This window comes from Xenopus laevis, chromosome 6S (assembly GCF_017654675.1).
Source record: "Xenopus laevis strain J_2021 chromosome 6S, Xenopus_laevis_v10.1, whole genome shotgun sequence".
Taxonomy (NCBI): Eukaryota; Metazoa; Chordata; class Amphibia; order Anura; family Pipidae; genus Xenopus; species Xenopus laevis.
This window is the reverse complement of record NC_054382.1, coordinates 105,320,324-105,346,818: the sequence shown is the minus strand read 5'-3', so window position 1 is coordinate 105,346,818 and position 26,495 is coordinate 105,320,324. Positions and strand designations below refer to the sequence as shown.

The window sequence follows — 26,495 nt, the reverse complement described above, 5'->3', positions numbered from 1 at the left end:
ACTTGACTCACAGCTTTTATTTGTTCAGCTGCCTCAACAACAAAACACAAACAGAAAAAGGAGTTTCCAAATTGCCCAAGCTACACAACAGGATAATATTTCTTGATTGCTAGTGGCTGTCGGCAAAGTGTATAACAGATTTATGGGTGATAAAATGGAGGTAAATGTGGAGGAGCACTAGCCAACTTTACTGTGGAGCAGATGGGATATGTAGGAGGTCTATGGGAAAGTGAATAGTGCAGCAATGGTGGGTAGTGCATGAATATAATTAATTCCTTATCCTCATTAACCTGTTGTAGGTTCCCTACAATACATGTATTTTTGTGACATCACACCACTTCAGCAGGGCCTGAATTAGTGGTAGGTAGAAGAGGCACGTGCCTAGGGTGCAAAGGTGAAGGGTACCTTTTCCATCCACTTATCAACAAGTCAGGGCCCTCTTCCCTACACCGAACATCGTGCTGTCTGGCACCTCAGTATGGAGTCAGCATGCAAAGGAGTGTGCAAGAGTGATGTCAGCGAGCACCCATGGGAGAGGGTGAGGCAGCCAGTCAGGTTTCCTAGGATGTCCAGAGAGCTTGGCCTGGCTCTGTTTGTGCAACCGTTAGTATGATGTAGAGAGTGATATTCTGAGACAATATGCAATTGGTTTTCATTTTTTATTATTTGTGGTTTTTGAGTTATATAGCTTTTTATTCAGCAGCTCTCCATTTTGCAGTTTCAACAATCTGGTTGCTGGGAACCAAATGACTCTACTAACCATGCACTCATTTGAATAAGAGACTGGGATATGAATAGGAGAGGCCTGAATAGAAAAATAATACAAAATAGCAATAACAATAAATTTAGTTTAACCGGGTATTTGTTTTTAGATGGGGTCAGTGACCCCCTGGAGTCAGAAGTAGGAAAAATAATTAAAAAAACTATTAAAAATAATGAAGATCCATTGAAAAAGTGCTTAGAATTGGCCATTTTATAACATACTTAAAGCTTTCTTGTAGGTGAACCTACAATTCGAAGTAGAAATCACCTCTAAAACCTCACAAATTATATTTTTGATAAATAAGCCCATAAATAAGTATTATATATTTGTACTACAAAGAGTTGCAGATACCATAAGAAGTTGATATTTCCCCTGTGCAATATGTATAGCTGTTTAACAAATAATGCAGAATGTAATTGGCTGGCATCTTGTTTGCCCAGGACAATACACTTTTAATAACTGACCACTTTCATATGAGGGGTCGTTATCATTTTTTCAAATTTTAATTTGCTGATGAATAATTATAATACAGGTATGAACCCTGTCACCCAGAATACTCTGGACATGGGGGTTTCAAGATAACTGGATCATTTGGATCTCCATAGCTTAAGTCTACTAAACAATCATTAAAACTTCAATTGAACCCAATAGGATTGTTTTACCTCCGATATGGATTCATTATATCTTAACTAGGATCAAGAAAATTTTTAAAACCTGAAAAAGATGGAAACCTGATTTACTCATGAAGAACATAATATTGTACATGAAGACCCTGCTAGCAAATACAGTAATGTGGTAATTACTTGAGTAATTTAGTGGCAAAAGCAGTGAGCAGGGGAAAAGGTACACTACAAACAACACACATTCGTTTTATTCTATTAGATTTACACATTTTGGTGGATCCCCATTTGGAGATATTAGCCCTTCTACACGCCATGTTGGTACTTAAGCTGTTCTGTAGTCATACCCTCTACTACACTTAGGGGCTGATTTTGCTAAAATCGAGTTGCCATATTTTCTCGATTCAAGAAAAACAGAGAATAAACAAGGACACGGTAAAAACGTGCAAAAATACTCGGCAAGTACAAGCTGGCAAGGTTGTATAGAAGTTTTTTTTTCTCAAACTCATTCTTTGATAAATCTGCCCTTTCCTTTGGATGCCCAACTCCTCATTATTTAATGGGTCTTAAATTGCACAGGCCCTTATCCTTCATCTTGCCACTTCTAGAAGGATAATACATGAAAAAGCCTTTGAATTAAAGCTGAACTAGCCTTGGCCACCACAAGATAGTTGTAAATGTCTTTGGTTTTGTGACTTAGTTCCAAGCTTGGAGACTGTGTCTTTTGCAGCTGTAAGGATGGAGGTGTAGGAACAAATACAATCTCACCCCACTCTTTCCCTTCCTAAAAATACAGATAATCATTAACTATAAATTACTTTACACAGAACAGTGGAAATGGAAAGAGAGGAGTCGTCATTAGAGACTTAAAAGGTTCCCTGGTAATGGATCTTATATTTGCTTAGGGCTGCAGAACATTTTTATGACAATTATAACACTTTTACTTGGCAAAATTCTGTGTTAATATTGCATGTGGGGATTAACATTAAGACCTGTTGCTGCTGGCTTGTGTTTCCAACACCTCGATTCAGATATGGGAAAAAGACAACGTTTATGAATTGCACAGTGAAGTGGCTGTACCCCAGTAAGATGGACTGGTAAAAAAAAAACTCATGGAAGTTTTATGATATTTTCTTCAGGCACACCCAAAGAAAACGTCACTGATGACATCATTTTAGAGAAAAAAATCTGTTTGATCCGTACATAAAAAGAACATACTAAACTAGATTGTGAAATACCAGGAAGCGAGGGTGTCAATGTGATTAATAATTCTATTAAAAGTACCTTTTAAACTAAACATTTATGTTAAAATGTCAAACACAACCATTGTAAATAATATTTGCAGTTATGTGGGATGTCTATGACTAAAGAGCATGAATGAGTGTCAGTTCCTCCCATTGAAGACAACGATTTCACTGTGTCGACAAAAATCAGCAGACCTTGGAATAGAAATGATTTATTGAACAAATAGATGTTATGTCTGGGTGTATTGGGTAGTCTTAGGAATTTTAAATAAAAAACAGGAAGACCACTTTTCTAGGCACAGAAAGAGGAGTAAACACCACTTCCCACATCTACAAAGAGTGGACACTGGATCATTAGATTCAAACGGAAGAAAGAAAATCAAAATATCCATTAGTAAAATGTTAATGCCTTAACCATATTATAATTCTGACAAACATCCCTAACCATTATACATTTTTAATGTATTTTAGCCATTGGTGGGCTCACTGTAACATACTGTAACACAAGGAAAAGTGAATGTCAATCTAGCATCTGCAGGATTCCCAAGTAGGGGCTGTGAGATACTGTATACAGTAAGACTCATTTACAGCCAATACCTATAAACTCCCCACTGTCAGTTGCTGTGGTCCAAAAAAAAGGGCAACTAAGTTGGTTTAAGGGTATGAATAGATTCAGCTATGAAGAAGGTCTGGCCAAGTTGGGTTATTTACATTGGAGAAGAGGTTCTTTATGGAGATTTGATAACCATATAATAAATGATTTATTTAGCAGTTGGTCCTTCCAGCAGACAGTTAATAAAACCAATTAGCAGAAAAATGCACCGGCATAGGGGATAATTTGTGTGAGCACCATGGAGCAATCCTTATCTTCTACTTCCTCTTTCTTCTTTTACTGGTAGAGTGAAATAGCTGGCTTTTTCCTTAAAGTTCGGCTTTTCAATCTACTGCGCATGTAAGAAGAAAGAATATGAGGAAGATGATTGTCCGTGGTGCTCCTGCAGAAATACCCTGGATCAGTGCCGTTTTTTGATAATAAAAGCACTTACCATAAGCTATTAAAATCACTAGGGAAGAGGATCACCGGCTCAGGGTATCAGATAAGTGAATATAATCGCTGGGGGTGCCTAACATTTGACACCTGCCAGTAATTTGAACTTTCCTTCAAAACATGAGAAAATAATAATTAAACCCTACCACCTGATTTTTATTTCAACATAGACTAGAAGAAAAGAACTTTCATTTGAAGCAACGTAGGGGGTTCTTCACAGTCAGGACAGTGAGGTTGTGGAATGCACTGCCGGGTGATGTTGTGATGCTGATTCAGTTAATGCCTTTAAGAATGGCTTGGATGATTTTTTGGACAGACATAATATCAAAGGCTATTGTGATACTAAACTCTATAGTTAGTATAGGTATGGGTATATAGAATTTAATTAAAAGTAGGGAGGGGTGTGTGTATGGATGCTGGGTTTTCATTTGGAGGGGTTGAACTTTATGGACTTTGTCTTTTTTCAACCCAATTTAACTATGTTACTATATGCTTCTCCTTAAGGGCTGAACTCCACGGTGCGCCAAAAAGAAATCCGTCACCATGCAATGACATGCATGCGACATGTCGGATGTCCAGTAGATAAAGGAAGTGAATGAGAAATCACAGGTAAAAACTACATGTATCCGACTTTGGATGAAGATGCTGCACATTTTCATCCGACAGTCGGATACATGTAGTTTTTACCTGTGATTTCTCATTCACTTCCTTTATCTGTTGGACATCCGACACGTCGCATGCATGTCATCGCATGGGGATGGATCGCTCCTTGGCGCACATTGTGGAGTTCAGCCCTTATAGCCGGTACTTGTTTAAAGTTGGTACTTGATTTAGCAAATAAAGAAAATGAAAGAGAAAAAACATAATTCCAAACTATTTTATTGTGGTAGCAGTTACCAGGCATATTCATTTATCAAAAACGACGTCCCCGGAATAAAATCATTCACTCATAACAAATCATTAAAAGTACATGCCCCAGAAAGAAAGAAATCCCCAAATCATTTTCTCCGTCTCCTCATCGCCACTTCATAAAAACATTGCTTAACAATGTAAAGAAATTAGAATGTTTTAAACAGGTTTGCGTGTGTCAGAATTCACCCTTTGGCTCAGTATGATGAATTTCACATTCTTACTCGCTTCACATTCAGGCAAAGGCTTACACGGAATATAAATTATCGTACAAATACTTTCATATATTTTAAATGAATCATTTGAAGAGACCCATTTAAAAAGGTCTGTAGAGTTTAAATAAAAAATCATATGTAAATAATTTCTGGCTCAGCCAATGGTACCAACATGCACCGGTCAAAATAGTTCACTGCCTTAAATATATCTCTTAAATTACAACGTTCCTACGCTGAACGATTTGACATACAGAACTGGGAATAGCCATGCTGCTGTTTCTATAAAATAAACCCAATTGTTGATGCATTAATGTGATTTAGAAGAAACAGGTGCCGGGGTTTGCTGGGTTTTTTCTCAGGGTCCTGCCTGCCCAGTCCATCCCTTGGCAGACCCTCAAACCAGGATCTTTTTAGGGGACTGTAATAAATAATAATAACTGAAAGAAGGGCTTTATTATAGAATAATGTGGATTATGAAGAAGTTAACAAATTGTTTCCATGGTTGCAAGTTGCCTACTTGTGTCCACAGTTTGCCCAACACTAGTCTCCAAACTCTCTAATGTTCTTGTGTCTGAATCCCACTAACATCAAGTTCTAACATTTAGTGGAAAGCCTAAAAGCTGTTAAAGCAGCAAAGGGAGGATGAACTTTACTAATACCCCTGGTTTGGGAATGCGTTGTTGGACAGGCAGATGTACTTTTGGCCATATAGTGTACATATTATTTCTCTAAAATTAAAATCCTTGACACTAGGGATGCACTGAATCCCTGATATAAGAATGCTGCCAAATACTGAATCAACCACAATATGTAAGTAAATAATTACAAAAATTCACCTTCAGTGGTCTAATGTCGGATTAGATGTGTTCGCATTCTGTTCAGCCAGGAACTGAGGAAGGGGCCAGTTCCAAATCCTACAAAACAAAAGGCTCAGACTAACTGAATCAAGGATTCTGTAGACCCCTACTTTTTACAGTAATGTTGTTCAAAAGAGATCACCGCATCAATTTCTAACAATGAGGTTTTTCACAAGAAACAATTTCTCTTCATAGATCTCCAGATGATGCTCGGCCAGCCACTGGTTTGGCCTTATATGCTTTCAAATAGAGGGGCATTTCTTTATTTTTCTCCATGCTAGAGAGCACAGCATAGCAAAGAACTGCTACTGGTGACAGTTTGAAGCTACTTACAGTGAAACAACAGCTTCTGAAAGTATTAGCTCATGAGTCTATGCAAGGCAATAACATTATCAGCAAAGAAGTTTGTTACGGAGCATATCTAAAGCTGGAAAGCTAACTGTGATTGGCTTAACCTGCTTTGTGCTGTGCAGATAGACTTTTGACATCAATGGAGTGCTAGGGCAGGCTCAGAAATCATCGAATATCTTTAAAACCATTTAAAATCTTGAATAAATTATATAAAGGGAATTATTCGATTTTGAGTTTGTTCCCCTTCAAGAGAAGCCTCAAAATATATACAATGCTTTCGGAGCTTTACACAATATTACCCCGGCTATATTCTGCTGCCAAAGACAATAAGAAATTCCCATAAAGCAATGGATGCTTCCTTTAAACATGCATAAGCAATCTATACATATGGTTAGGTAAAGTCTTAGTGATTAACGCACGCCCAAGCTTTCCAGCATTCCCTCTATCAGCAGCGGCTGAATGTGACTTAAGGAGACATTTATATTAAAGAACATAAATCATATGCAGGGATGAGCTTTGCAAAGTAATGCTAGTGCCTCTTCCAAAAAAATAATACGATTTTGGTGAAGAAAGTTCTGAAGTTTCTACTTCAATTGCAAATCAAACCACACAGTGGCATTTGGTAGGGTGGCAACCCACAAAGAAGATTTAGGGCCACTCAAACAAGACAAATATTTTTATTTTAATATAAGAGCACCGTAAACCATTATTATTAGGATCTATTTTACATTGTATTGGGATGGGAGCAAATCAACCATTAAAACAATATACATACACATGCTGGATACATTCGTTTAGTGTCTACAGAGTGTCTGTGACACAGACTGGCAATAGTGCAAGGCATCTATAGTAATTCAAAGTGAATGTTACATCTGAAAGCATTTTAATGAGTACTACAAGTGATCAAGTGCTACAACACCGATTACCGTTGAATGCTAAGTAGGAATGTTGCCTCATCTGGTTCCGCTTGCCCTGCACAGTCCTATTTCCCTTCGAAAGTCCTCATTGGCACCACCAGAGGAAAGCTGGAGCAGAACCCCCTTCTGAATGAATATGATTCAGTAAAGGTGAATAATAAGAACCACTGGATGGTATTTCTACAAGGAGTGATATTGTTCAAGTAGAAGAAAGAAAACCAAACGTGGATACAAAGCCAGCAATCTGGACATCACTTTGGTTTCTTACCACTTTTACCATGACAACTGATTACCCCTCAAGTATGAACATGATCCATTCCTTTTCATTCCTTTTTAGTCATTGAGCCTATTTATTATATTGCCAAGGAAAGTCCATGTTGACCAAGCAGCAGAGAAGAACCATTCCAATTATTGATTTTGATTCCCCAAATAATCCAATCACTGCTCATGGATAGCACGTGCCAGGAATTAAAAAATAATCACCTTCCTCTAATTCTTCATAATGAATTGATTGGTTTCCACTGATGATTGGTGCTCAGTCATTCCAGTATTACAAACCTGCTGAGGTAAAACAAAATGTTAATAATGTGAACACCGGCACTGTTCAATGCTATTCTTTAAACTAGTATACCAGATGTAAAAACAGACCTCCCCTTTAATATCAGTGTTTTACAGAATAGTCTGCCACTGTTAACTGCCAGAAAGGTTAGTGCTGTCACGTTATCTAGCTGTCAGATGTAGGGTCAGGCAAGACGTTGATCTGCAGTTGCAAATACAGGTATGGGATCCGTTATCCAGAAAGCTCCAAATTACTCTATTATAATGAAATAATCCAGATTTTTAAAAATTATTTCCGTTTTGTAATAACAAAACAGAACCTTGTACTTGATCCCAACTAAGATATAATTAATCCTTATTGGAAGCAGAGCCAGCCTATTGGGTTTATTTAATGTTTATTTAATGTTTACATGATTTTCTAGTAGACCTAAAGATCCAAATTACAGAAATATCCATTATCCGGAAACTCCAGGTCCCGAGCAATTCTGAATAACAGGTCCCATACCTGTACTTGCTTTTATTATCTTTTAGGGATGCACCGAATCCACTATTTTGGATTAGGCTGTACCCCTGAATCCTTTGCAGAAGATTTGCCCGAATACCGAACCAAATCCTAATTTGCATATGCAAATTAGGGGTGGGATGGGGAAAACATTTTTTACTTCCTTGTTTTGTGACAAAGTCACACGATTTCCCTCCCCGCCCCTAATTTGCATATGCAAATTAGAATTCGGATTCGGTTCGACTGGCCCGAAGGATTCGGCCGAATCGAAATTCTGCTGAAAAAGGGCGAATCCTGGCCGAATCCCAAACCGAATCCTGGATACGGTGCATCCCTATTATCTTTATTTTAGTGTCTCACTGAGGCAAAGTACGTATATCATATCATCTCTAAAATACTCAGTAAAACAAATGCAAAATAAAAGAAGCACAGACAGACCTACAATTAACACCTGTCTTGAGAAAAAAGTAGCTTCATGGTACCATTATTCTAGTACTAATGCTGATGACCTTTCTCCTGTGTCAAGCCTCCTCCGAGGTCCTTACTTCCCTGAGATTCTATCATATGCATTCATGTGTTTATTAGAACATGATAAACCAAGTCTAATGTATTGGTTGTATTTTGTAATACTTCTTTGGTGGAGTATGCAATCACATTGTGTTACAAAACAACTAATCTGTTAACACTTGCAACCATACTGTATAGCAAAGCCAAAGGTGAGTGTACTACATTACAGAGGCAAAAGATACAGGATACAACATACTGGACAAATAATAACCAATAAACCAAAGTAATGTGTGAAAATGACAATGCTATCCAAAATGAAAACAAAAAATGCACATAAATGAAAACAACCAGGGGAAATGATAACAATAATGATTGTCAATGAACAAGGTATTCTCTATATAATAATGCTGTGTTTTTTTTAATTATAAAGAATATCTTGCTCACTGACTTTTTTCCTGGAATTCAGGGGGAAAACAAAGTTGTAGGTAAACCATATGGAGACTTACAACCATTTTGGAGCCAGAGTATACCTGTTAAAATATTTAGTTACACCATAGATCTTAATGTAAATAGAGAACTGTATCAATTATGTTGCAGTAAGGAAACTATACAACATATATGGTGGTTTATGATCCTCTGCATAATATAAAAAGTACCCAGGGAGTTGTGAAGCCCTTTCCTGCCTTAAGGAACGCATGCAATCTCATAAGGCAGAGGAATGCAACATTGCCTGCTCTTTCTCTCACCCATCCTCATAGGCTGATGTCACACCTCCGTCCTGGTTCTTTGGTCCTCCCTCCATCCTCAGCCTTCAGTCATCAGCTCTTCCTCCTCAGCCCTCCCTCCTCAGGCATCACCTGTTAGCCCTCCCTCCTCGGTCCTCAGTACAAACGCTCTCGGTCCTCAGCCCTCCCTCCTCAGCCCGCAGTACAAACACTCTCCCTCCTCAGCCCACAGTACAAACACTCTCCCTCCTCAGCCCACAGTACAAACACTCTCCCTCCACAGCCATCAGCCTGGTTTAGGAGCTGAGGTCTGAGGCGGGAGGGCTGAGGAGAAAGGGCTGAGGATGGAGAGTGTTTGTACTGAGGGCTGAGGAGGGAGGGCTGAGGAATTAGCCACAAGGGGGGAGATTGCAACAGGATATGTGGGCAGCACGGAGGTGACTGCTGCCTCTTCGGATCAGTGAGTAGATAAGTGATTACATCATGAAATCTAAAAATGGTATAATGTAAATAGCAAAAGTTCTCAGAAGAAGTTATATAATTAGGTATATGTCACCTTTAAATAGGGTTGCTACCATGGTCAGACTGGGGGGCCTGGGGCCCACTGGAGCTGATGTTACAGGGCCCCCCTCCTGCAACCCTAATTTAGCCCAATCTGGCCTGTGCAGCAGAAAGATGATTTACTGTGCAAGGAGAGGGTCTGGGCTGGCGGGGCCCACAAGAGCCAGTGTCCCAGTCCGACCCTGGTTGCCACCTGTCCAGTTTTGACCTGGACAGCTTAGGGATCTTAGGAAAATGGGCGGTGATTGGCCAAATGCCAAATCATAGCCACGCCCCTGATATAATCAGCCCACCCCTGTTACTTCACGGCCCTGCCTGGAGTTATCCGTGAGGAAAGGTGGCAACTCTACCTTTAAAACTGAAAAATCATTATCAATGAGCGAGCTGTAACCACTCTCTAATTCTTGACATTTTTACAAAAAAGTTCTATAAAGGATTCTTGCTCAGATATTTTACCTACAGTTGCAAGCTGTATAGCCACAAACGCTGAGAGTTTATGACATTTCTAGAGAAGCATTTAAAACAATTCGATGCCTGCTGCATGCCAATGCAATAACAACACTTGCCAACTTTTTCCATTGTATCCTGTGTACATGGAGGGCTTAAGGACTAGGAATGAATTAAAAACAGACTTCATGAAACCTAATCAAACATGTGTGGTATGTAATGACATCATGGAAACCTCATCCAGATAAAGAATTTATCTAAAATATTATCTCAAGCAGAACAGAAATGTAACATTCCTTTAAACAAATTCATAAGAATCAGCCATGCTTAGTGCCTAAATTCACACTCTTATCTATCTTTAATAGTGGCACCAGCCGGGATACAACATTTATGATCTGAAATGTATAACACTGAGAAACCTGGTGACCTTTGATAGCAGGTAATTAATGGCAGCAACTTGTGCTTCAATACAAAATGTATTTAGTATCTTAAAAAAAAAACAAGGATAGGAAAGCCTACTGGTTAGCATGTCACAGTTTAGTGTGAGATTTGGGAATATTCTGCATGTCAGCTACAGTATAACCATATAGGTGTTAAAAGTGTGTGGGAACAAGAACCCTCCAGGATTCCAGGTCGCATTATACTATTGAAACAAAAAAAGTTTATTTTGCAGGCTTTGACTTTCTTGTGTAAATGCTGGGGGGAGTGTTTATATGAAATTCATCCTTCATATAACAGAGCAGAATGCAGAGAGTATGTATTAATACCTGAGAGGTCACAATACCCCAGTGTGGGAATGCTAAATCACTAAGGGGCTAAATGTATGTCCCTTAGTACTCACTTAAGAAGCATTTGCACCCTAAGGTAAGCTGCCAGATGAAAAATGAGATACAGAGCACAGCATCAGGAAGTGCAGCTAGACATGCTTTTGGGCAGGCTGTAAGAATAGGGCCCCAATGCAGGTTGCACCTTCAGCTGCAGGCAGGTGGACTGACACATATGGGCCTCCCTAATGTATTCAGTGCTAAATAACAGGGGCATGTCACCGGTCGCTGCAATCTGAAAAGGAGCAGAGGACAGGGGCATTTTCAAATACTCCATGCAGTGTGCAAAGTTTCTCAGCCTTTGGCTAAGATCAAGTGTAGTATCTGTTCTTATACTCGCTTCTCTGCCTCAAGTGTAGTACCTTTGGAAACACTTGGTCCTCTGGCTGGTAAGATCAAGGAGGAGTATCTGTTCTTATGATCCTATGTGAAGAACGGAGAAACACTTGGTCCTCTGGACTAGGCTGGCAAGCGGAAGCTTGATGAAAGCTGGGTTGCTGTGCTCCCATGAGGGAGGCACCTGATTTGCTTTTGAGTCAGGGGCAATGCACATGCACCTATGCCTAATCATGCTTCACTTCCTTTGCCACGGCCATTAGGCGGGAGGGAAGTTTTTTCTTTTTCCGGCTGCCAGCTGGAGCCTTACTAAAGGCAATCAATGGCCTTGCACCGCACACTCCAGCACCTTTTTTGTGTTTGGTTTGAGCACCCTGGATGGGGTCATAGTCCTTTGGCTGGACCCCAGGCCATGACATGCTCTGGGGGAAGCTTTGGCAGAACCCAGGGTAGACGGGAGTCCAAACGACCCAAAACCCCTTCGGGGGGCGGGGATGGTGGGCCCTCCCTAGCTTCGACGAAAGGGGGACCAATCCGTTCATGTTGTCCGCGGGCGGTAGCCTGGGACACTAGGGCAACGGAGCCCATGCTTTCGGGTAGGACTCAGAAGGATGATTCAATATCATCTGTTCTTATAATCTTCTGTGAAGACAGAGCTAAGCTTGATGAAAGCAGAGGCCCTGTGCTCCTGTTAGGGGTGCTTGATTCACTTTTTTTGGGGCTTACACTATGCACATGCACTTCTTGCTTAATCTTGCTTCACTTCCTTTGCTCCAGCCATTAGACGAGCAGGAAGTATTCGGCCGCCAGCTGGAGCCTTACGAAGGCACTCAATGGCATTGCACTTTGACACTTCAGCACCCTTTTTGTGTTTGTGAGTCTTTTTTGTGTATTTTTTCCACTGGATGGGTGTCATAGTCCTCTCCTCTGGGCCAAGACTTGCGCCCTGGGGAAGCTTTGGCAGAACCCACCTTAGACAGGACTCCCCCTAGCCGCAAGGCGAAGGGGACTCCAACAACCCTAAACCCCCGGTGGGGTCGGGGATGATGGGGCTCACCCTAGCTTCAGTGAAGGTGGACCCATCTGCTCATGCTGTTCTTTTGGCCTGGCCTGGTACACTTGAGCAACGGAGCCCATGCCTTCGGGTAGGACTCACTGAAAGATGATTCAATATCATCTGTTCTTATCAGTTATGGGGTATATGCTCCAGAGTGTTCTGTTTTATTACACCACACTGATTTGAGTGGAGAAACCACTGGATCCTCTGGCCAAAGGGCTGGCAGTTATGGAGCCTTTTACATCCCAGGGTTTGCAACTCTAGGGGGGGGGGATTATTAATTTCATGGAGAGCTGTGGTTCAAGGCACTATCACACTTTACAAAAGTACCTTACTGCACCTGATCTTTACCCAAGCCTGTTGGGCATTGAGTATACAGAATTTTTTAAAATCTCGCCGATAGGTTGGGCTGCACACAATTACACTTTATGAATTTCCTCTCTATTGATTCTTTTACTCCTAGTCACCAGCACTTATTTTGCACTTTGCACTTTTTGATTTGGTGCAACAGGCCTACCTGCTCTGATTTAGTGGCAAGATGTGTGGCCGTTAGACTCCTTATCCTACTGCAATCTGGCTCAACATAGGTCACAAAAAGTTTTTCAGGACTTCTTCAGGGGTCCATTGTGGTCCTTTTGAGCGGAGAAGAATGGATTAAGCCCCTCCATGTTACACTTCAGTGTTTGCATGCTTTGCATTGGGTGAATGAAGCACTGCTTAGGCTTCCAAAAACAGTGTGCACAGTGCAAACAACATCCATGCATGTTGCAGTTTTCACACATAGGTCACTATAAATGACCCCTTGTTTAAAGAACAGAGCTTAATATTTTTACAAAGTTTAAAATAAAGGTGCTTCAATTTTATTTCTGGCAAACTAGAGTGGATTAAATCTAAATTGGAAGTATTCCGGGTTAGGCCACCTTCTTTTTTACCAATGTTGCAGAACTGAAACCTCTGGCACTACAACAGCTCATTTGATGTAAGGATACTGGGAATTGTAGTTCTTAAAAATTGCCAGTCACTGCATTGGACATTTATTCATTTCCACATACACCATTTTATGCTTCAAATCCTGAGGATTTCCCACATTTTGTAATTTTCTCTTTAAATTCATTGTTGCCCTTTGTTTTTTTTCTTTTACCATAATGTAATTGTGTATTTAACAGCCATATAAAAACAGCAACATTAACGTTTTCATTGTCTGTATTTTTAAGCCTAATAACCTACAATTAAAGCTGTAATAAATATATAAACATTAATACCACATGTAACAAAGCATAAAAAAATGTTTCACCGCCAGTTGCACAACTCAGAGTGACTGAGAACATCCTGTCTTTTAAGCATTTTATGGCTTTATGGTTTATTTTACTAACACATAATTGAAAGATTTCCTTGGCGGGTTTTCGGATTCCAAATTTGATTAGTTTTGAGCATTTCCTTCGGGATCGGTCTAAAATGTAAATCTGTGTTACAACGAAAGACACAAAATATAGAAATGTTTAGGAAGAATAAGTACCCAAAGGAAACACACCATGCTTCTCCCACCAATATACTTTCTGTCGCATTTAGGAAACGTTGAAACTGTTAATGTAGATAATAATTCCAGATGAGTAAAATGAATATATGTTATTACTAGGGAAGCTCTGAATCCATAAATTGAGGATTTAGCTGAATTCTGCACAGAATCTGAATCCTAATTTACATCTGAAAAAAACATCTGATAACTTTGGATTCAGTTGGTCCAGACACTCAGGATTTGTCCGAATCCAAATCCTATAAAAATGCTGGCATTTAGCAAGTCCTGAACTGGATGCTAGTCTTCACCTTTTTCGTGCAAGCTAACTTATGCACATACACCCTTTACGACACGCAAGTGCAATTGTGGCCATGCACAATGGCTGCTCTTTGCACTTCTGAATAAGTGTGATGAGCGGCCATTTGTTTACAAATTGATGTAATACACAAGGAAACCCTGAAGCTGTCGAAGGGAAAAGATACTGCGGGTAAAGAAATCTTTCTAATTAACCTGAAAAACCTCCATCATCTGCTATATTTATTTTCCTTTTGTATTTACTTAATTATCGTTTAGTAGAATTTTCTGGTCATGTGTGGAGATTTCTGTCGGCTAACAATAATATCTCTGCATGTATTGCTGATCTGACGATTCCAGTGGGAGACTGTCACTAGCTTTTGTCGGACATAACTTTCGTACGATTGCTGTCAGGGGCAGAACATTGTCTGATCTGTTCTTTTACTACTTTATTTGATCTGAATGGTTAGTGGCAGGTCGGGAAATGGCACCGAACGATACTTCGCCCGATATGAAGGTAAATCTGCACTTCTATGGCCAGTTTAAGATACACTTGTTTGGCAAGGTCAGCAAACAAGCAGATCTTTTCTGATATGCCAACCAAAGGCAGCGGACATCAGACTAATGCAATTGTTCAGCACTAGGGACATCCAATCAGATGACTATGGAATAGGCGCCAACGGGACGAGGACCGATCCGACAGGAAAATCAAATCTGCCTGATTTTTGTCCAGATATTGAGTGGAAAGGCTTGTGGGAGGGCCCAATACACATGCAGATATGTTGCCAAATTGGTCTAAAAGGCCAACACCACTGTAAAATTGTGTCTTGCTCTCCCTGCTGCTTTGAAGATAATACTGATGCCAACGGCAGTTTTACCTTAGTTACACTGTATTTGTCTCAGGCTGGCTGCTGTCTTCCTTATCTCCTCCTAAAACTCTCTACAATGTATTGTAACACCATTTTATGTATGTAAAAGTTGATATGGTGATCGGTGAAATGCAGGGAAGTGGCCGGGGGGCAGGTGGGAAGCGAGTGGTGTGTGTTAAGAAGAGTGGGGATGTGCAAAAGTGAGTGGAACAGTGACACACGTAATGGAAGCGAGGGGGTATTAAAATGTATTGGCAATGCAATTTTGTAATACTGGGCCTATTCCTAGCTGGCAGGCCCAGATTTCTAAATTGTGTGCCTCTAGGCAAGGTGGTCCTCTACCCACTCTGCCCTGCCACCCCCCACAATTAACATTTGTGCAAGATTCTATTTGTTGGGTAAGAAGTGCTGGGGTTTCATGTGGAAGATGCCAGTTCCCATAGGCAATGAATACACATTCATTTTTAGGGGGAAGAGATGCAAATTCAGCCTTAAAGGGCATTTAAAGGCAAAAAAATAAAATCCCATTTTTACTTTCTTTAATGAAAAAGAAACCTATCTCCAATATACTTTAATTAAAAAAGGTGTACAGTTTTTATCAGAACCCTGATTGTATGCAGTGAAATTCTCCCTTCATTTAAAGGGCACCAATCATGACCAAAATCATTTACTAAGTAAATACACTATGTGAAAGTTCAAGAAATCCGATTTTTAAAACAGTTAGAATTGTTTGTATAATGTAAATGATCAGCTCACTATTCCTTCTGCAAGATCTCCCCTATCTCCACTGCAGTTCTAGCTGAGGCAGCCATCTTGGATTTCACTGGCTCCTCCTACCTATATCTTCCCAGCCAACTGTAGCTCTGAAATCTCGCACATGCTCAGTTCAAATTCCTTGTTGCTTATCAACCCTTCTAAGCTATTTTCAGATCAGCCAAACCTGTGTGTTAGCTGCTGTACCGTAGTGCTGCCACCTGCTGGAAGTTAGCAGGTGGCAGCACTTCTAGTGGATACTTCTAGTGGAGGAGTTTACTAAAACAAGGCATTCTGGGTAGAATACTCAAAGCAGTGTTACAATCTGAGCATGCTCCTGAAATTTGCACATTAGAGTCTCTGTTAGAGTCTCAATATGGCCTCCCTCAGTGAAAGAACCCATTTGACAAAGTAAGGGATTTTTTTAAAACCTGCAGTTTTTTCAAAAAACTATATATGTAGTTTGATTAAACGTGTTTAGCTTGTACTGGTCAGATTGTTAATATGTGTTTGATTTTGGCTGTGATAGGTGCCCTTTAATGCTGTGGATAGGAATTGTCAGATGGTCCCTAACTGCTGAGCAGGGAAACAATCATACTTATGAACAGCAGGGGGAGCCCCCGCCTTACTTCCCAGCCATGCAGAACTCAAACAGCTTTGTTTGTTTCCCTGTTTTGATCATTTATGATGATCCCTAAGCAGCCCAGACCACACTGAGCATGTGCACAGTCTTGGTCTTGCAAAGATGTTTAACAAAGTTACAAGACGGTGGACCCCCTGTGGTCAACTTTGAAAGCATAAATTATTTGTTTGATTAGGCTTGTGGTGCAGTAAGTTCATGATTATGTTTAGTATACAAAATACAGCATTTCTAGCCTTATTCTATTTTAGACTTTTGAGGAAAAGAAATGGCACAAAAATGTAGTTAGTGATTGATTTATTTGAGTCTATGTTAGATCACAAGCAATGATTTAAGACCCAAATGCTCTTCCACCCTTCTTGGCTCTGTACAACAAAAGTTCAATACTGGATTGCATTGTGCTTCCCTCCTTTAACAGACGTGAACATCACACTTGAATGACACTATTTTCAGACCTCACATGCAGAGCACCATTTTGGACAAGAACATTTACTTGCATTATCAAAAGAGACATTATTACAGTTTCCAAAAAACCTTAATGCCATAATGTAGTAAGTCAGTTTTGGCTTGACAAGGTGTAAAAGTCAATACAAAAAAAGGCCACAACAATGCAGACAGAGAGCGACCTCTAGCATAAAAGGTGACATACTAAATCCCAGGCAAATTAGTAATTTTAATATGAGAGAGTACTATATTATTATCCTAATTGCACATTCATCTGAATCTTTTTTATGAAATGCTTGGGACTAGGGAATCTAAATTACAATTTGCACAAGACCAGATTATAATGAAAGTAATCAGTCCAAGAAGGCTTTCAGAGTTCTTGGATAAGCTTTGAGTATCAACGAATATTTACCTTGATCTGCCTCATTGGGAACTAATGCTGGCCATATACAACCAGATATTACCCACCCATTCAGCCACTCCTGATCGAATTGAAAACGAATGGCTCATGCATGGGGCCAATCAAAAGCCTCTCCAACAAATATCTGGTGGAAGCTTGGTCAGATATCTTGAAGACCATGTCTTTTCATGGTTGTGGTCCTCTCCAGACAAGTCTCCACAGGCTCAATATATGAGACTTCTCATTTCAAGAATGCTTTTTCTTTATAATGTGATAATAGTCACAAAGAATGTTTTGAGCCTTAAAAATGGGTTTGACATTATCCCATAATCAGAACTTACTAAAGCAAAATGAAAAGTGTAAGGAGAAGGTGCAACATTTCTATACCTGCTGGAGCTACATACAATATACCTAACACCTTAGACACTAACACGTTTTCATGGTGTTTATAGCACTCAAGGAAGCCTGTGGCAAAATGGAGCAATTTGCCCTTTCCAATAAAAGAGTTAAAGCAATTAAGCTTAAAACATATAATTAATTACTTAAGTGTATATTTAATTGTGAATATAGAGAAAATGAACCCTACTAAGAAACTGGGGCCTCCACTTAATCCTGCCTATGCAGTCATCTATATATAAACATAAAATCAGGTTATTTATGAAAAACAGCAAAATGTTGAAAAATAAAATGTGGTCTGATTGCTTTAGACAAATCTGTAATAGAATTCCCATACTTTTGAGAAAAGTATCGTTTAATATGATGACATATTTTTCCAGCTGTAGGTTTTCATCTGCTATTTAAAAGCTCGCGGCAATCACGGTTTGCCTTGTAATTTATGAAACTACTAAGTCTCAAAACAGGTGCTCGGCTTGCAAAGATTTATTTGGCAATTCCTGATCTTGAAGTCATAAATTATAAGAGTCTTGCCAGTGGGATACTAAATTACACATAGAATGTATTATTCAGAGATGGCAGCGTCACTTTTTATGCTTTTCAACAATTGAAGAGAAAAATAACAAAGAATTTGCTCCTTCTTGAACAAGCCCATGAGAAAGGCTGCAAGAAACGATGCAAGACTAATTCCCTGCAAGTATGTCTTTGAACTACAGACATGGACACAAAACTCACATTTTAGTAACAGGTGGGTACCATTATCAAATAATTACACTGAGCTTGAGTTCTGGCAATTGGTGTGCTTTTATTGTCTAACTGGAACAGTGTGGGATCATCCTGACAGCCTGTACTGTTGGAGATGAACCTTATTTTTAAAGGAAAAAATGCACAGATATTTTGAGATCAAGCCGATGGCAGCAATGGACAAGTAGCATGGATCTGTTCCTTCAGGTCAGTAAAAAATTACCGATATTCATCTTACATTGACTTCGTCCAATGCAGCCAACAAGGTGCCGATTCAGTTTGGACAGATTGACAATCAACTGCATAGTAGGATTGCCTTTAAAAACTGCCTTCTACCCCTGTGGCAACAAACTTGTCAAGATGGTTGAAATCAGCTAAATTGGCAGCTTTGCCAAGTTTTTATTGTGTTACATCTATTTTAAGAAGATAGTAAGGGCAATGATAAAAACCACCTTGTATAAGTGAGTACAGTGTCGGACTGGCCCACCAGGATACCAGGAAAACTCCCAGTGGGCTCAGGTGTCAGTGGGCCTCTTGCTTCTAAACATTTGGCTTATTATATGGTAATTTCTTTCTTTAATTAAGGGTCTTAATAATGGAAGGGTATAGTATAGTATGTAGAGATAAAAGACTAGAGAATGAAGAGGATCAGTGAGGAGAGGAGGAATAATAGTTTGGAAAGTGGGCACTCAGTCTAAAATTTTCTGGTGGGCCCCTGGCATCCCAGTCTACTTTTACGAATAGAAGCGGCTTCACAACTCGGTCAAGTTATTATTATGACATAATATCCAGACATGGGGTTGCCAAGACAGAAGAAGCTAGCAGGTTTGTAAATATGCTGAATGACAACTTATTTCAGCTCGTTCAAGAACCAACTAGGAATCAGTCTCTTTTGGATCTTGTAATAACTAATATTACTGAACTCATCTCTAGCATTTGCATGGGTGAGCATTTAGGGAATAGTGATCATAACATGGTCTCCTTTGAGATTCTGTTGCAGAAGCAACCCTATAAGGGAGTAACTGAAACACTACATTTCAGACGTGCAAACTTTGACAGTATAAGGGCATCTCTGGGAATGCTCTTCACAGGGTTAAACACAGAACAAACATGGGACATATTTAAAATGCTGCTTAATAAATATACATGTCAGTATATTCTGCTTGTAAGCAAGGAACATAGTCGCTATACAGAAGGTTACTGGTTAAATGAAGGAATGTTGGCTTGGAATATAGTATTTGTACCTAAATTGAGAAAAGGCGGAAGTATAGATTATAAAGAGTAGTGGTAAATGGCAGTGTGTTGGGAGTTTTCTTAAATGAGAAGGATCTAGGGTTTTTTTTGTAGATAACAAGTTGTCTAATTCCGGGCAGTGTCATTCTGTTTCTACTAAGCAAACAGGACCTTATACAGGTATAGGATCCCTTATCCGGAAACCCGATATCCAGAAAGCTCCGAATTACAGAATGGCTGTCTCCCATAGACTCCATTTTATCCAAATAATCCAAATTTCTACAAATGATTTCCTTTTTCTCTGTAATAATAAAACAGTATCTTGTACTTGATCCCAACTAAGATATAATTAATCCTTATTGGAAGCAAAACCAGCCTATTGGGTTTATTTAATGTTTAAATTAATTTCTAGTAGACTTAAGGCATGAAGACCCAAATTAAGGAAAGATCTGTTATCCGGAAAACCCCAGGTCCCGAGCATTCTGGATAACAGGTCCCATACCTGTATAGACAAATAGCAGGGACCTTTTAAGCCATAAAGAGGATCACTGTACTAGAGGCCTCCCCTTCAGACTAGAAGAAAAGAACTTTCATTTGAAGCAACGTAGAGGGTTCTTCACAGTCAGGACAGTGAGGTTGTGGAATGCACTGCCGGGTGATGTTGTGATGCTGATTCAGTTAATGCCTTTAAGAGTGGCTTGGATGATTTTTTGGACAGACATAATATCAAAGGCTATTGTGATACTAAACTCTATAGTTAGTATAGGTATGGGTATATAGAATTTATGTGAGTGTATGGAGGGGTCAGTAGATTTTTGCATTGTGTAATGTGAGCGAAATACACAAATCATTGCTTGTCTTCTGATTCCCATACAAAAATATTATTACCATGGAAATGTCTTGGGCATAATTTACGCGGTGCCAAAGTATCTCCTCAAAGATCCTACAGCAGTGATCTCCAACCAGTAGCTCGTGAGCAACATGTTGCTCTCCAACCCCTTGGATGTTGCTCCCAGTTGCCTCAAAGCAGGTGCTTTATTTTTGAATTTCAGGCTTGGAGTAAAGTGTTGGTTGAATAAAAACCAGGTGTACTGCCAAACAGAGCCTCAATGTAGGTTGAAAATCCACATATGGGCTACCAAATCGTGAATCACAGCACTTATTTGGCACCCCAAGAACATTTTTCATGCATGTGTTGCTCCCCAACTCCTTTTACTTTTACTGAATGTTGCTCACAAGTTCAAACGGTTGGGGTTCCCTGCCCTACAGTAACAGGACTATGGGGCCGATTCATCAAGAGTCGAATATCGAGGGTTAATTAACCCTCGATATTCGACTTGGAACTAAAATCGTTCGACTTCGAATATTGAAGTCGAACGATTTTGCGCAAATCCTGCGATCGATCGATCGAAGGATTTTTCGTTCGATCGAACGATTAAATCCTTCGAATCGAACGATTCGAAGGATTTTAATCCAACGATCGAAGGAAAATCCTTTGATCAAAAAATCACAGGCAAGCCTATGGGGACCTTCCCCATAGGCTAACATTGACTTCGGTAGGTTTTATCTACCGAAGTAGGTGGTCGAAGTATTTTTTAAAGAGACAGTACTTCGATTATCGAATGGTCGAATAGTCGAACGATTTTTACTTCGAATCGTTCGAATTTAACCAATTCGATGGTCGAAGTACCCAAAAAATACTTCGAAATTCGAAGTTTTTGACATTCGAATTCTTCACTCGAATTTTGTAAATCTGCCCCATAGTGTATTGTGTTCGTAAATACAGTCTCTGTCTATTTAAATATATACTGAAAAGCAGATGCTCAAACCTACTTACCTAACATTGAAATTATCAGCAGCCATAGCATCAAGCAATAAACTTACTGGCTCCACTGAAATGTATAAATGCAAATATATAGGCAAGGAGTGTTCCATGTACCCAATGAGAAATGCTTTACTGCATAATTTCTTTTTAAAAGTAACAAAACCCAATAAAAAACAAAGTACAAAACAAGACTTACGTTTTCCTTTCTCTGTCCCTCTGACTTCACTGTCTGTGTCACTGGGGAGTGTCCATGGCTGCCGAGAACCTTGAAGGAGTTCATATGATTCCTCCTAATAAATGAAAACAAACAGTTCTACCATTGACAGACTTATTTCTGCTCAATAAAAATATCATATGCAATAAAAAGGCACTTTCTGCTTGCAGTGCGAGCATATCGTTCTAAGGGATGAACGGAATTTAAATGTCATCAATGGAAAAAGAAGGGCAATGGGAACAAAATTGAAGAAAATATTCTAAATGTATTTCTGCTTACACCTATATTTACCTTATATGGACACAAGACTATAATTGAACATTTTTGATCCATTGCCTTTTGCACAGGAATATAAAGAGCCCAATGTAAGGTTACCCAATCCCTTAAAACACCCAATGCTGAGCTGCACTTACTGCATTTACTGTAAGTCCAACGAGTTGCTCATCTTTAAATTAACTTTCAGTATAATGTAGACATTTACAGTCTAAGATTAATATTCAGTTATTTCGTTTTTTGTTCAGCAGCTCTTCGGGTTATTATTTTAACAGGGTTTCTAGAGTCAACAACCAGGCAGTGGTCTGAACGAGGGATGGAATTATGAACAGGAGAGAGCATGCATTCAAAGATAAGTAATAAAAAGTAACAATAGTAATACAATTGTAGCCTCACCGAGTACTAGTTTTAAGGCTGCTGGGGTCAGTGACCCCCATTTTAAAGCCAGAAGAGGAAAGCATATAATTAAAAAAAACTATAACCTTAGTCAAGTGGGGTCCTAAATATTATATAATTTAAATAGATGCCTTTGATATGAATATCCTTCACCTGGGTTATCACATTTAGATGAATATGTGCAATTTGTGTTAGCTGGCACTAATGGTTACTGGGTATATACATTGTACATTCCCCATTCTTCGCTGTGTATATTGTGCCACCACATAGCAAATGCCTAATGCATTTCACTCTTTTTGGTGATGGTGGTGACATGTAAGTGATCAGCATCCATTGTGCTACATAAAACCTCCCTTGTCTATACAGTACAGAATATAATAAACAATCCATGTATGTGCTAATGGGGTGTTTCACCTTTAAGTTAACTTTTAGTATGCTTAGTATATATAGAAAGTCTAATTCTAAGCAGCTTTTCAATTGGCCTTCTTTTTTTCTTTATATTTTCTTTAATTATTTGCCTTCTTCTTCTGACTTTTTCTAGCTTTCAGATGGGGGTCACTGACCCCATCTAAAAGCACATGTTCTGTAACACTACACATTTATTGTTATTGCTACGTATTACTCATCTTTCTATTCAGGCCTCTCCTATTCATATTCCAGTCTCTAATTCAAACCAATGCATGGTTGCTAGGATAATTTGGTTCCCAGCAACCAGACTGCTGAAATTGCAAACTGGAGAGCTGCTGAATAAAATAACTCAAAAACCACAAATACTAAAAAATGAAAACCAATTGCAAGTTGTCTCAGAATATCACTCTCTACGTCATACTAAAAGTAAATTTAAAGTTGTACAACTCCTTTATTAACCCTCAGATATAATTTGTAATGGCACACACATTATTTTCCTTATTTCTATTAAAATATTAGTGTTATGTTCTACTAATATCAACACCCACCTACTGAAATAGCTACATTTAAACTTACCCAGTTATATTAGGTAAGATATTTAAAGCTGCCCAGTACTGTATAATTCCACTAATGGAAACGCCAAGTATAAAGGTCTTAGAAAGCCGCCACTTATAATGAAACAATCCAGCTGTGCTAAAATGTCAGAGCAGTTAACACACAAGCCCTGAAAGCAATGCCCCAAGATTTTATCAATGAAAATTGAATGTTGCCTGCCCTTGATATTTTAGCTCAGTGGGATTGTCTGGAAATGGTCTCGGTTTGATAAAGTGTTTAATACTGTTCTCTGAATAAATTAATTGATACAGTCTGGTGGCTATTGATCCATTGGTCGCAGTGTACAGTGTTTGGCTTGTCAAAGGGCTCACAATCTATTTTGCTTTAGACTGAAAAATGTAGCCATCTACACTATGTTTACTTAGAATGTAATATTATTTCTTTGCTTGCTGTCCTGTGTACTTAACCAAGTGATTATTTCATTGTATATCTGTTTATACAAAGCTATAAAATGATTTACATAGACAGCTGGCCTAAGCAGAGTGAGTATGACGCAGAAAGTCCAGAATATTACCAGGCACCCACGACTAGCTGGCATATAGTGAGAATTAAAATCAAGTATTAAAAGGTGGGGGGACTTGTTAGTCTCCAAATCTTCTTACAAGTCTGCTAGGCATCTCTTGTGGCTTTTGTCCTAAATACACTTCTGTGCCCTATATACCCTGCGTTTCATTTCAAACTTGCCATTGGCTTTTATTCTCAACAAACCATTGCTCAATTTGGCCTATTCATCATGCTGCCTTTCCTTTCCTTCCTCTTGCCTTGCTTTCTCCTTCACCGTGATATTGGACCCTCAGCAGTGTACATTTAGAGTTTTTGCTACAATTTGAAAAAATATAAAAAACCACAAACTAAGTTCTTAAAATATGAATTTTCCAAGTCTAATTCCTTTTTTGTTTAAGAGTTGAAATCATACTCTTTTTTGACATGGTAAAAACACTGAGAAAGCGCAAAGACAAATAAAGAGCTGACTGTGTTAAACGGATCCTGTCATTGGAAAACATGTTTTTTTCAAAACTCATCAGTTAATAGTGCTACTCCAGCAGAATTCTGCACTGCAATCCATTTCTCAAAAGAGCAAACAGATTTTTTTATATTCAATTTTGAAATCTGACATGGGGCTAGACATATTGTCAATTTCCCAGCTGCCCCAAGTCATGTGACTTGTGCTCTGATAAACTTCAATCGTTCTTTACTGCTGTACTGCAAGTTGGAGTGATATCACCCCTCCCTTTTCCCCCCCAGCAGCCAAACAAAAGAACAATGGAAAGGTAACCTGGTAACAGCTCCCTAACACAAGATAACAGCTGCCTGGTAGATCTAAGAGCAACACTCAATAGTAAAAACCCATGTCTCACTGAGACACATTCAGTTACATTGAGAAGGAAAAACAGCAGCCTGCCAGAAAGCATTTCTCTCCCAGGCACAGGTCACATAACCAGGGGCAGCTAGGAAATTGACAAAATGTCCAGCCCCATGTCAGATTTCAAAATTCAATATAAAAAAATCTGTTTGCTGACTATGTTAAACGGATTCTGTCATCGGGAAACATGTTTTTTTCAAAACACATCAGTTAATAGTGCTGCTCCAGCAGAATTCTGCACTGAGATCCATTTCTCAAAAGAGCAAACAGATTTTTTTATATATATTCAATTTATATGTCATCTTGTGTTAGGGAGCTGTTACCTGGTTACCTTCCCATTGTTCTTTTGTTTGGCTGCTGGTGGGGAAAAGGGAGGAGGGTGATATCACTCCAACTTGCAGTACGGCAGTAAAGAATTATTGAAGTTTATCAGAGCACAAGTCACATGACTTGGGGCAGCTGGGAAATTGACAATATGTCTAGCCCCATGTCAGATTTCAAAATTGAATATAAAAAATCTGTTTGCTCTTTTGAGAAATGGATTTCAGTGCAGAATTCTGCTGGAGCAGCACTATTAACTGATTCATTTTGAAAAAATGTTTCCTCCCCATGACAGTATCCCTTTAAGGTGGCCATAAACGTTCCAGTAAAAACAGCCATAAGACAGCAGCTTATTGCCCCATGTATGGGCCCTCCAATGGGCTTTCCCAACTGGTATCTGCCCAAAAAGTGTCTGGATATGGTTTTGAAAAAGTTTAAAAATCCAGACTGAGGAACACATAGGCTCGCTGATGTGGTCCTCCATAAAATGGCCTGTGGGCATATTGGTGAAAGATCCGCTCATTTGACAACCTCGCTTAAGTAGAGGATCTTTTAATGTATGACAAGCTTTAATTAGTGTCTGATCTAAGAGGGCTATAGCACATAGTAGCCCAACCCCTATCCACCCCTAACTTGTACATCTCTTTGCACCAGTGGCAGATTTTGGATAGTCGGTGCAGAGATCCTGGAGGTGCAAGTGTTCTAGAAGTGAGCACTACAGGAGCATGCCCTTTCAAACCTTAGCAGTCATATGCTTAAGCCAATGGGGTCGTAACTGACCCATATTATATATCACATCTTAGAGAAGCGTAAAATGTTATACAGGGAGAATTACTGCTTGACCTCTTATATCCATTGACATATATGACATATGTATTAAGATCTAATATGATAACATTGTCTTATGTCTTATCATAAATGACAATAAAAACCATTGAAAAATGAAATGATAAACAGGGAGAGTGCTTTGATAGCACAGTCACAAATAACAAGACTGTGCTACATTCTTTTTCCTTATCTAGATTATTTCTATAACCACAATATAAAAGCAAGACCAAGGCAATAGATTCAGAATGAAAGCTTTCCTTCTTTATCTGCACTTATTTGCCTTCTTTCTGTGAGTGTTGTACACATGGGTTTCCTCCCATACAGGCAGTTTAATTGGCTCCTGATTAAATTGACTAGAATGCATATGATAGGTACTTAGATAGCTCCATTGGTTTATTTAATGTTGTGTAGTTTTTGTAATGCACTGCAGAATATGTTAGCACTATATAAAAATAAAGGCTAATAATAACACATTTCTTCTATCAGTATTGTGCACTTGAATTTACTCACACTCTTCAATACATT

At 39.1% G+C, this 26,495-nt stretch overlaps 1 protein-coding gene and 1 pseudogene across 4 annotated transcripts in view; one reads left to right on the top strand and one right to left on the bottom strand.

Annotated features, from left to right (window-relative positions):
* Nucleotides 1–4,538: 4,538 nt before the first annotated feature.
* The window catches only part of c8orf34.S (chromosome 8 open reading frame 34 S homeolog), a 125,641-nt gene continuing 103,684 nt past the window's right edge, over nucleotides 4,539–26,495 (bottom strand). For 2 of the 4 annotated variants that reach the window (XM_018223774.2, XM_018223779.2), the window contains 2 exons: nucleotides 21,749–21,842; nucleotides 6,669–7,485 (listed from right to left, as the gene is read on the bottom strand). In XM_018223774.2, coding sequence (XP_018079263.1) covers nucleotides 7,475–7,485; nucleotides 21,749–21,842 — 105 coding nt within the window. In that variant the 3' untranslated portion in view covers nucleotides 6,669–7,474. Of the gene's footprint in view, nucleotides 7,486–21,748; nucleotides 21,843–26,495 lie in introns of all 4 variants that reach the window. The other 2 variants (XM_018223776.2, XM_018223775.2) reach the window with 2 other exon arrangements.
* On the top strand, nucleotides 11,335–11,496 carry LOC121395287 (annotated as a pseudogene).